The 12,691-nt window shown below is 50.4% G+C and overlaps 1 protein-coding gene across 2 annotated transcripts in view; it reads left to right on the top strand.

Moving 5' to 3' along the window:
• Slc9a9 (solute carrier family 9 member A9) overlaps positions 1–12,691 on the top strand; it is a 279,904-nt gene that overhangs the window by 127,210 nt on the left and 140,003 nt on the right. For both annotated transcript variants that reach the window (XM_070005581.1, XM_070005580.1), the window contains one exon: positions 9,949–10,037. In XM_070005581.1, the coding sequence (XP_069861682.1) occupies positions 9,949–10,037 (89 nt within the window). The remainder of the gene's footprint in view (positions 1–9,948; positions 10,038–12,691) is intronic.

The following is a 12,691-nucleotide window of genomic DNA, read 5'->3' as shown; positions in this document are numbered from 1 at the left end:
TGGGTGTGTGTCTGTCTGTCTGTCCTGGACATGGAGTCTTTCTTAAATAGTGAGTGGGAATCGTTTATATAAAATCAGCCTCGCGTGGGCCTCCTGGGAGAGGTATAATAATAATAATAATAAATGTAATCATCATAGTTATGTATAATTAATGCGTTATATACAATAAATGTGTGTAACGTATATAAAAATAATATTAACATATAATAAATATAATTATAATATATAATTTTAATATATTGTGTGATGAATATAATTAATATATAATATGTGGATGCCATTCATAGATAACTGATATTGTGTAATGACTATAATGAATATGTACTATATTAATGTCATTCCTGTATAATTCAGTGTAAGCAGTAGCCTCTCCCGGGCACGCCCATCTCCCCACACACTGCTGTTCACAATCTTCGCACGTGCGCCTTGCCACGTGAGAAGAGCAAGTCCAGCCACGTGGGTGTGTAGTTGGGTGCTGTGTCCCGGGTCCTCTGAGGGGGAGCAAGCAGTTGAGAGGAGGAAAGTCCTGCCGGCTGTCTGGATTCCCAGGTTGGCTGGGGAGCGGCCAGCATTTGCCCTGGGATTGCTGCCCTGCTGGGCGCGTCTTCCTCTCCCTGGAGGAGTCACTGGAGCTGAGCCGTGCCGAGGCTGCTGCCCTCCGGCCGCCTGCCTCCCTGCCTCTCCTGGGTTCCAGGGCCCTTTCCTCTCGCCCCGTGCTAACTGATACAGTTGAACGGTGATCATCTCTGCTGGGGATGAGCTGTGTCTTCCCGGGTTTCTGTGTGTCGGTTGGTGATGCTTTGAGTCTAGGTTAACAAATAGTAATGAAAGTGGGCACGCAGCTAGGCGCTGGTGGCTAACACCTGTCATCCTAGCTACTCAGGAGGATGAGATCTGAGGATCATGAAGCCAGCACAAGCAGGAAAGTCCATGAGATATTCTCTCTCTCTCTCTCTCTCTCTCTCTCTGTCTCTCTCTCTGTCTCTCTCTGTCTCTCTCTCTCTCTCTCTCTCTGGCAGTTATGGGGCTTGAACTCTGGGCCTGGGCGCTGTCCCTCAGCTCTTCAGCTCAAGGCGAGCGCTCTACCACTTGAGCCACAGCACCACTTCCGGTTTTCTGGTGGTTCATTGGAGATCAGAGTCTCACAGACTTTCCTGCCCAGGCTGGCTTTGAACCCAGATCCTCAGATCTCAGCCTCCTGAGTAGCTACGATGACAGTCTTGAGACACTGGTGCCCAACCAGCCCGGGAGACCCTTACCTCCAATAAACTACTCAGAAAAAGCCAGAAGTGGTGCTGTGGCTCAAGGGGTAGAGCACCAGCCTTGAGCACAAAGAGGCTCAAGGACAGTGCCTAGGCCCAAAGTTCAAGCCCCAGGATCAGAAAAAAAAAATGGACATGCATTTTGAAGTTGCACAGTGACCAAGTGCTGGTAGAATGCCTTTCAGAGACCATCTCATTCATTTATAGAAAGACTCAGCCAGCAGGGAGCCGTGGCACACAGATTTAAAGCAAGACGCTGGGAGGTGGTAGATCTGCATGCTGGGGTGAGATTGCACCCAGAGGGCACTGGACAGCTGTGCCCTGCGTAGTAGGAGGGGTTTTCCAGGAGCCTGCCCTGGCCCCTTGCTCCTAGACTGGATATTGGCTTTCCTAGGACTGCCATGTGCATCATTTCAGTAAGCAAAGCTAATCAAGCCCACCAATTGCTTATGTACTTCTGAGTACTTCTGAGTACTTATCACAGTGCTACTGATTCTACACCACAGGCCTCTGCTCACCCCAACTACTTCACACGAAATCTGTTCTGTTAGCACGTCACCATGTTGTGAAAAGGGGAAGTTGCAATCGTTACAGAAATGGAAGGAAGGGGCTGGGAAGGTGGCTCAGCGGTAGAGCACTTGCCTTGCAAGCATGAGGTCCTGGGTTCGATTCCTGAGCACCACATAAAAAGAAAAAGCCGAAAGTGGCGCTGTGGCTCAAGTGGTACAGCGCTAGCCTTGAGCTGAAGAGCTGAGGGACAGCGCCCAGGCCCAGAGTTCAGGCCCCATGACTGGCAAAAAAAAAAAAAAAAAGAAAGAAATGAAATCAAACAATAATGGTGTTCTTAAAGGAAACAATGAAGGTAAAACTTAGATTTCCTCCACTGCCTGGCCTGGCACCCCGTTCAATACTTAATCTACTGTTGTAAAATGATCTTCGTGATGTTTATGCTGTGAATCAGCTGTTGATCTTCCAGGAAGGTAGAGCAGTATTCAACTTAACTTTTTTTTTTTTAGTCTTCTGGTGAGGTTGAAATCAAGATACACTCGCACAGTTGCCAAAAAAAACCCTTCATTTCTATGTGTGAAAAATGGTCTATTTCCAGATCTATTTGAACAAGATCTTGTTCTACCAACACTTGAAAGGTTGCAGTACGCAGGAAAATATGTAACCTGCTAGTTTATCTTTACCTTGGTCTCTTATGATCCTTTTTAACTTGATTTTTATTATTATTATTATTGTTGTTGTTGTTGTTATTATGCTTGTATCTCAAGCCTAGGGTGTGAAATCATAGTCTGAGTACTGTTTCTGAGCTTGCTTGCTTTTCTTTCTTTCTTTCTTTCTTTGCTTAAGGCTAGCTCTCTACCACTTGAACCACAGCTCCACTTCTAGCTTTTTGGTCATTCATTGGAGATAATAGTCTCATAGGCTTTCCTGACTACGCTGGCTTTGAACCACCATCCTCAGATCTCAGCCTCCTGAATAGCTAGGATGACAGGCTCTAGGCATCAGTGCCTAGCTAATCTGATATCTTAAGTGGATTTTGTGCAAAGTAAGGAGCCATTACTCAGGGTAATGGCTACACACACACACACACACACACACACACACACACACACACACACACACACACAAAACCTTCCTAGCAGAAAGATCCAAGTGTTCCTGATAGATTCACCCAACCACAGACTTTCTCCTGAGCACAAGTCCAGATTTGGGCCCTCTGCCTAACAGGCATGTGATAGAAACCGAAGTCTAGGTATTGCCATTTTTTATTGCCAAAGATGGAGCTTGCTGGGTCTAAATTGCTCTGTGTTTATTATTTCATCCTTGCCTGTTTCCAGATTGGACTTGAGACAATGCCCAATACAAGCCACGCGTATCGCTGGGAGTTCTTAGTGGAAGATAAATGGTCAAGTGCTCTGGTATCAAGTGTTTCTGCAAAATTAGGCAGCTGTTTGTTGCAATCAGTTGGCAAATAAATACAGCTCTGAGCTTTCTTCCTGGTAGCCAGAGTCAAAAGGGACACATGAGTTAGACAGCACAATTATATGAGCGTGAAAGGAAGTCACTTTTACTTACAGCAATGAGCAAACTGGGGGGGGGGGGGGTAATTAAAATTTTAGGAGTAATTATCACAGACATCCTTATCTAAGGGGCTTTGGGCACCACGCTGGGAAATGTGGTGTCTTAATTGTTCAAATCATCCAATGATCATTTTAAAGAAGATATAGAAACCCACAGCTCATGTGGTCATTTCTCAGATCCCACTTTCCTGAAGTCTGAGGGGATGGCATCAAACACAATTCCCTGAACTCCGCTCAGGGCGGTGATCAACGTCTTTGAGCTCTGGTTCAATGACACAAGGCTAACGTCTACAAAACGTCTTTTCAACTTGCCTAAAAATGAGTTGTTCGTATTGTGGATAGTCTCACACCAGCAATATGGTGAGCAAGAATGGAAGGAGCGCTTTGTGGATGAGTACGTCTTGAGATCATTCACCATCTTGGGACCCTCATTACATGCACACCCTCAGAGTACATCTTGTGGGTCTACACACAATGGCTTCTCAGAGGGACCCCCCCCCAAAGCCCTGACATCTCCCATTCATTCATTCTGCACTTCTGAAGCCAAGCACTAGGGCTGAAGGAGTAGAATTAGGATCACTGGACAGAAACGCAAATAGACTGCCAAGTTCTCCAGGCTTTGCCAGTACCAAGAGGAGAGCTGAAGCAATTAGAAACTCGGTAAATATCTTCCCAGCAAGGGGAACTCAGCCCAACAAAAGAAAAACTTTCCAAAGCCGAGTAGCAGGCCAAGTCCCAACGTTCTCACGCCACGGGACGTCTTATCCATGAAGATGTTCCCGCCTTCCCTGGCCCCAAGGAACAAGGACACATGAAGGCAGGTCACCGGACTCTCTCTCCGTGGTGTGGAAACTTCCAGGCAGCAGGGAAGATGGGAAGGTGGGCTGCCTTCGTGCCCACATACTATGCCAACACATCCCCTTCCGTCTGCTCACCACTGCCAGCATAGATCTTTATTGCTTACCTCAGAGGTCTCAGGGAACGCGTAATCCAAAAGCTAATTTCAAAGGGAAAAAAACTAGAAAGAAAACTAGCTAGATCGGTGACAGACAGAGAGGTGGGAGACGGCGCAGCATGGAACGGATCCTGCCAGGTGCCGACTAGAAGACAAAAGAGAATCCAGCTTTGAAGACAGCCCCCGGGCCCCCCAACACCCCGAGTCAGTTGAACCTCTTCTTCCACTCCTTACGGATACTTCCGTGGGTGGGAGGGGGTGCCGGTCATCCCCAAAAGCCCCCCCCCCCGCTTCCAGCCATTACTAATCTGATGATGATCACTTGATTTGTTTTGATCATCTCTTGTACACACACTACTTTGTGTGGCTTTCGAGGAATTAACACAACCCAGAGCTGCTTCTCCGTGAGAGTCCTGTGTCCGTCCTTCCTACTCCCAGATCAGCTAGAGATTTTCCCAATATTTTCCGAAAGTCATTAGGTGCCCGAGCCATTACTTTACCCGGAATATTGAGACTAACCCGCCAGCCTGACGGATCACATAATCTCTAATAAAAGTCGATCTCTGTCACAGAAGCCGCTTTTCAGGTTTATAGAGATAACCAGAAAGCACACACAGAACTGGACAGGCGGTTTGAAAATGCACTTGTTTTAATCATCTGCGACGTTGGGGGGGGGGGGGGCGGTCAGGGTGTTTTTTTAGGCTTTGGCCAGAAGCAAACTTTGAGGACTGGCATCAGAGAGTACGATGATTCCTGACGGCCACGTCGACGGCTTCCAGCCAGGGCTGGAAGCAAGGCAAGCTTCCATTTTTAGATTCCTGGGGCCTGTCTTACCCGGGGCAGAAGCCGAGGGAGGAGCGAGTGCACGCGGGACCACATGTGTTTCTCATCCAAAATGTGAAACAAACCTAACTAACCCCCTCTCCACTAAGCTCTGGATGATTTCCATCGAAGAAAATAAACACGTCCAAATACAAAGGCAACCACAAGTCCTGAAGGCCAAGCCAGGCTGCTTGAGTCAAGAGCCTGAGAATGAATGCACTGGGGGGGGGGATACAAACAGGAAAGACCCCCCCCCAGGCCGGGTCATTCTCTAGGAACGCCCAAAAAACGATCCTGTGGCCCAATCAGGTTCTCCAGAGGCTCTGCGCACAGCAGGGCCTCGTTACCCGGCTGATGGAGCGGCTGGCTGTGGGGAGCTCAGGTGAACTCATCTGCCAGATCAGTTGGTGGAAGGCTTCAGTGGTGTGAGGAGCTGGGAACAGAGAGCTGGTCCCTTTCTGTTCACAACACACCAGGAGACAAGCTTTTCCACGGGCAGCGATGTCACCCCGACACCTTGAGACTCCGCCTGGCCCCCTGGAAGTAAGTTGGCGTGTTATTTCTTACCTCCCTCGCCGCCCAGATCCGCCATTGCCCGGAAGCCTCTTCAGAAGGCTTTTCGCTCAGGGGTGAATGTGTTCTGTGCATTTGAGTTTGCCACCGAAGCAGGGCGGGAGAGGGGGGGCGGGGGAGAGAATATTTCTAGAGCTCAGTAAATATGACACATGGCCAGGAGTGAACTTGGTTTGAAATGCTTCTCGAAGCAAACCTGGCCAGTCTTTGTCTCTAAGTACAAACTGTTATCCGCCCTCTCCTGGCTTCACTGCCTTTGATTTCCTCTTGAGGGGACTGCGTGGATCCAACTTAGCCACCAATTCAGCAGCAAGAGGGGTGCAGTGACCACCCGCCAACCCTCCCGATAGTAGGCATTCACGCTGCAGAAGTAGGCACCCCACATTCTTGTTGTCAGTCATGGGGCTTGAACTCTGGGCCTGGGCGCTGTCCCTCAGCTCTTCAGCTCAAGGCGGGCGCTCTACCACTTGAGCCACAGCGCCACTTCCAGTTTTCTCAGTAGCTCCTTGGAGATAAGAGTCTCACGGAGGTTCCTGCCCGGGCTGGCTTTGAACCGAGATCCTCAGATCTCAGCCTCCTGAGTAGCTAGGATGACAGGCGTGGCACCCCACCTTCTTGGGAGGAGGAGGTAGCAGGGACACTGTGCTGGGGTAAACATGCAGGGGGGGAGGAGGGAGGCTGGGGTGGGGCGGGAGGTCTGTGTTCCCCAGAGGCTGATTAGCTCCCACCTGCGCCTTCTTGAACCAAACCATTCCTAACATCGCGCTACACAAACAGTGCTTGGAGCGAAAAGCGGTGGACAGATCCACCCCCATGTCCTTCCCCGTAAATGTGTGCAGCCTTGATTTTCATTTAGCTTCTGCGCGTGGTGTCAGGAAGCAGCAGAGCGGGGGAAAGAAAGTCCTTTCTTAAGAGCCTGTAGAAAATCATGGGGAAGCGGATACAAGTTACCAGTGTGGGGGAAAAGATCCTATCTGGGTCCCTCCGCCAACTAGATGGATAACTCATTTACTGGAAGGGAAGACAAATGAATATGCACAGAGGGTAGAAAGCGGGGGACACAATTCATTCCGGGTCCCTCGGGAGCGGGCAGGTGCGGTACACAGACACCCAGCTGCTGTGGGGTTGCTAATTGGACATTCAGGTGCGATGTATACACACACACACTCAGGTGATAATACAAAGGTGTCCGCGGGTGCTAAGGAAATGGAGGGAAAGCCTGATGGGCTCCAAACTTGGGGTGAAGTGCCAGGGATCTGCCTTAACCTGAAGAAGGGGTGGTTTTTCTTTTTCTCTACACCCCAGGATGATTTGTGCACGTCCTCACTACTACAGCTTTGCATGTAGGCACGAATGTTCCTGGACACTGCGCTGGAGAAATCAGAAATAGGAGTGTCCGTTCAACAGGGCCCGCCGGCGGCTCACGCCCATGACCCCAGCTATCAGGAGGCTGAGATCTGAGGATCAGGGTTCAAAGCCAGCCCGGGCAGGAAAGTCCATGTGAGAGTCTTCTCTCTAACCACCAAAAAGCCAGAAGTGAAGCTGTGGCTCACGTGGTGGTAGAGCATCAGCCTTGAGTGTAGACGCTCAGGGACGGGCCCCAGGTTCAAGTCCCAGGGCTGGCACGCAAGCACCGATAGCAAATGTAGGTTGGTGCTGCTGTCTGTATCGATGTTTCTGTGTTCTACAGACACATGATTAGCCTGCCAGCTGTGCAGTTGTCAAATGTGAACTAGACGCTCACTGCCCTCCTTCCAAGTGTGGGTCCTTTCCTATCCTGGAAGGAGTTTTCTGTTCCATCTCTGACTTCCCAGTTACAGGCTCATCTCTGGTGGTGATTGGAAGCCTGTCAGCAATGTCTCTTTTCAAGAATAAATAAAAATGTGGCATGGAAAAAAAAAGAACCCATCAACCTTAAAACCCCTCAGAGTACAGTCGGAGAGCAAGATACATTTTTTTCCCCTTTCTCTTTCTGTGCTCTGATGATATAATCAATATTTCCTGTCTAAAAATGCAATATTCTCCGGTCTTGGAAACCCTTCAAGTCTACATTTAATGTCAAAGAGAATCATGTTCCTCGTGACAGACGCTTATTTTTCTGCTGCGTGATCTGAAGGCTTCATCAACTTTTAATGAGAAAAGAACTGTGGAATAATGTTATCAGTGGCAGACACCGCAGGTGTCAATAGTCCTGAGCTGAGAACATTTAGATAGAAGAGGAAAATGTGTCCCGCCACTAATCAACTCACATAAACACCTATTTGTAGATGAAGATCAAAAGCTAATCTCCCTATCTTCTCTTCTGAAAGTCAAATATGCATTTGTGGAAATAAAGATTAATTCCTTTGGGCTCCTGGAGTCTGAGCACCTTAGGTCTTTTCTAGATACTGCCACGGGCTCAGGACAATACAGAGTAACAGTGAGAGGTATATACCATGTCCACAGAGAGAAACTTTAATGTCAAAACAGGCATGTCCTCACTCCTCAAAAGACTGACTGTGCTTCTATCTTCAATGTTTCTCTGGTGATGCTTGTTTTTGTAATAGATATTCTATGAAGAATGAAATAAATGCCTTCAAAGGTTTTTTTCCTCCTTAGAATTCCTGAAGATGTAAGTGGAAAATCCCCCCCCCCAAAAAAAAAAACTCTCTAGAAATGCTTACTGGATATTTAGTTCTTGGCAAAATTTCCTGCTTATTTCATTGAAAAATTAGAAGTGTATTATTCAGAAGAAATAAGTAATGGTAAGGTCCGCCTGCTGGTATTATATAAATATGTCTTAGCAATAAGTTATCCAACTCTTGGGGAAAAAAAAAATGACCAGCAGGTAAATAAACACGAGCGTTTACGTAGCCAAAAGATAGGCTCGGGTCTCCAGGTGTCTCTTATTATTATTAACGGCAGGTTCGTTTGAAATGCCAGTATTCCGTTCACATATCCGTCTCTCTCGAGGATCATCAGCACTTAATTGAGGAGTGTTTTTCCACGGGAAGATTCTGCTACTTCAAATTCAGCTCAAGTGTTGGGGAGGGCCTCCAGCCTGCCAAAGAGGATCTCTCCCTCCCTCCCTCCCTCCCTCCCTCCCTCCCTCCCTCTCTCTCTCTCTCTCTCTCTCTCTCCCTCCCCTCTTCCTTTCTCTTTCCCCTTCTCTCCCCCTCTCCCCCTCTCCCTTCCCTTCCTTCCTCCCTCCCTTCCTTGCTCCCTCCCCTTTCTTCCTCTCCCCCTCTCTCCCCCTTCCCTTCTCTCCATCTCTCCCTCTCCTTCCTTCCCTCTCCTTCCCTCTCCCCCCTCTTCCCCCTCTCTCCCTCCCCTTCCCTCCTTTCCCCTCTCTCCCCCTCACCCCTCTTTCCCTCTCTCTCTCCTTCCCTCTCCCCCTTTATCCCTCTCTCCCTCTCCCTCCCCCTGCCCCCTTCTCTGACCCTCTCTCTCCCTCCCTTTCCCTCTCTCTCTCCCTTCCTTTCCCTTCCTCTCCCTCTCCTCCTCTCTCTCTCCCTCTCTCCCTCCCTTTCCCTCTTTCTCACCCTTTCCCTCTCTCTCTCCCTTCCTCTCTCTCCCTCTCTCTCCCTTCCTCTCCCTTCTTCTCCCTCTCCTTCTCTCTCTCCCTCTCTCCCTCCCTTTCCCTCTCTCCCTCCCTTTCCCTCTCTCCCTCCCTTTCCCTCTCTCCCTCCCTTTCCCTCTCTCTCTCCCTTCCTCTCCTTTCCTCTCCCTTCCTCTCCTTTCCTCTCCCTTCCTCTCCTTTCCCCTCCCTCTCCTTCTCTCTCTGTCTTTCTCTCTCCTTCTCTCCCCTCTGTCCTCTCTCTGTGTCTCCTCTCTCTGTCTCTTTCTCTCCTTCCCTCCCTCCCTCCCTCCCTCCCTCGCTGGGAAAGCAGGCGTGTTGCCAGGAGGAACAAAACCCTCCTCCATGTCTTAGGTCTGTGATTCAGGGTCTTTCATAGTAAATTAGGGCAGCCCAAGAACCTTCTGGGGCTCCCTAAGTGCACCCTGAAGGCAAAGGTCCCCACTGACACCGCCCTGTAGTACCACACATGGCCAAGGAGGGGCGCCGGTCACCAGAGGCCCAGCGCGGACCACGCAGCCTTGGTTCATTGGTGGCCCAGAGCCACTGTCCCAACGCGTGTGTCCCCCAGGAAGAATCCACCCTCGGTTTCCTTTTTCGGGTGCTTTGATGATTGGCTGAGGCTTCCTGGCGCGGCCATCGTTACGCGTTGGGCCTGAAGCCGGCTGTTGACGCTGCTTCTCTGCCTTGCAGGGATCGTGGCGGTGCTCTTCTGCGGAGTCACACAGGCGCATTACACCTACAACAACCTGTCACCCCATTCCAAAGTGAGGACCAAGCAGGTAAGAGAGAGAGAGAGCAAAGCCACGCCGGGCTTTGCCTTTCCGTCGGTGTCATGGCTGTGCGGTGATTCTGGTGGGAAAGAAAAGCTTGAAGCTTCATGATGCGCTGGAGACTTAGAGATTGTTGTTGTTTTTTTTCTTTTGCCCTTCGGGAGAACCATGAACAATTCTCTTGGTAAGCAAGAATCGGGTTAGAACAGTCCCCCTCTCCTGAGAGACGTGGACCGTGAACTGTCAGCCTGGAAGAGGCAGGGCCTACAGTCAGTAGTAATTCGCCGTCACTTACAGCAAGAGGGGCTGTAAGGCGTGTGGGATGGGGTCATGAGAGAGAGGGGAAGGAAATGAAGGATTCAGAAGTGGCATTTGGGCTTTCGTCCAGTGTTTTTGCTCCTAAGCAAGCCCAGCTTCTAATTGTCGCGGGAACAGGAATACGCTTCCCTTACTCTGGGAGTGCGTCTGTCTTGGGTGTTTGCGCGTGAATGAGCACACATCCAGCCCACAAACAGCCATCTCGTGTTACGCGAAAGACTAGGGATACAAAGACATCCTAACTGCTAGGGATTCAAATACCAGGGACATGAAGTATGTGACTTGCTTTCAAGAAGCTCCTCGTGGAGTCGTATTGACGCAGATGTGTAATTAGTCATCGTCGACAGCGTGGTGGACAGAAAACCTATGGAGAATATGTGCGGGCTGTTTAGCAGGGGGTTGCTCTCACGTTAGAACTGAGAAAAACATGGGAGACAGTTCCCAGAGACATCCAATAACCCCACCAGGGCTGCGTCCTGTCTGTGCTGTGTCTCTTCTTCTGTCCGGGGGGTTAGCGTATAGATTTCTCCCTCCATGCCCAGTGGGTTCTCCCTGGGAGCTTGTCTGTGTCCAGTGACCTCCTGGGCGCTGTCCCTCAGCTCAACAGCTCAAGGCTGGCGCTCTACCGCTTGAGCCACAGCGCCACTTCCGGTTTTCTAGTGGTTTATTGGAGATCAGAGTCTCAGGGACTTTCCTGCCTGGGCTGGCTTTGAACTGCAATCCTCAGATCTCAGCCTCCGGAGTAGCTAGGATGACAGGTGTGAGCCACTGGTGCCGGGCTAACTAAGAATTCTTGGAGGGTGGCTTTGAAGCTGCCCGCATGGCTCTTGCGGAGACCCCCATCCCGGCCTCCGTCTGCACCACTTCCTTTCCCGGGGCCAGTGTCACCTCCCCCTGCCTCTTACCAGCAGAACCTACCGGTCTCCGTTTATTTCTCTGTCTCTCATTACGCAGACACGCATGGCACCACGCGTAGCTAGCGTTTGGGCGTATCTACGCTCACATGCCTCCACACAGAACCCGCTCTCTCCAACACAACCGCTCTGATGGGTGAGATCGTAACCTAAAAGGAGGGCCACCAAGCCACTCCGCGTGGGAAAGCAAGAACAAAGGGTGGAGGGCGGTGGGACCCAGGTGACAGAGCCCAGCGCCCTGTCCTCGCTGAAGCTGGGGGAGATTGGGAAGGAGTCACGTGATGTCCCCTGCAGTTTCTACACTGCCCAGGCCCTGGGCCCCCCCCCCCCCGCCCCAGGACTCTTGAATGAAACAGTAAGAAGTATGTCGGTATAGTCTGGGGGGGGGAAAATCCACATAAATCAACTTTGTACCCTAAAGTCCAAAGGTGATGGGACCCACCGAGGGATTTTAGTCCTAAGAGTGTCTCTGAATCTGCTCATCAAGCTGAGGATTGTGTATTCTTTATACCTTTTGAGCGTCATTGCCTTTCCAAAAACCGCATCTTCATTTAAAAATGCATCGTTAAAGCTAATTAACCTAAGCCGGGGGGGGGGGGAGAGGGGGGACCTCACACCTGTCATCCTAGCTACTGAGGAGGCTGAGAGCTGAGGATCATGGTTCAAAGCCAGCCCAAGGAAAGCAGGTTGTAAAGGCATTCACCAGTCAGAACAGGAATGGAGCTGTGGCTCAAAGGGGTAGTGATGGCTTTGAGCACAAAAGCTCAGGGACAGCGTCCAGGTCCTGAGTACAAGCCCAGGACCCTCACAAAAAAGGGAGAGAAAAGATAAACACCACTATGGTTTAGACACACACATGCACACACACTCATATACACACACGCACACACTCGCACACATTCACCTGTACATACACACATGCACCGACTCACATGTACATACACTCACATACACACACATATGCACATACACGCTCACACGCACACACATTCACCTGTACATACACATGCACACACATGCAACACTCACATGCATACACACATGCACACACTCACATGTACATACACTCACATGCACACACGCACACACACGTGCACACACACACCGCAGCCTGTGTGGAGTGGTCAGCTGCTTGTACACGTTCAGTTCTGGAGACAAGCACGTACTGCTGGCCCTGCCTCTTGACCCGGAAACTGACCGCTGCGTGGGACACCCAGATGGACACCAGCACCTCACACTGGGGCCTCACCCCGCAGCTGTGCAGACCCCGTGGGCCTAGTCACACAAGTTCCCCTGATAACCCACCCTCCCCCTCCTCCATCCCCAGCCCACCCTCCCCCTCCTCCATCCCCAGCCCACCCTCCCCCTCCTGCATCCCCAGCCCACCCTCCCCTCCTGCATCCCCAGCCCACCCTCCCCCTCCTCCATCCC

Source organism: Dipodomys merriami, unplaced genomic scaffold (genome assembly GCF_024711535.1).
Source record: "Dipodomys merriami isolate MVZ:Mamm:240054 unplaced genomic scaffold, mDipMer1.0.p SCAF_68, whole genome shotgun sequence".
In the NCBI taxonomy this organism is placed as follows: Eukaryota; Metazoa; Chordata; class Mammalia; order Rodentia; family Heteromyidae; genus Dipodomys; species Dipodomys merriami.
This window is presented reverse-complemented; position numbering and strand designations above follow the sequence as displayed.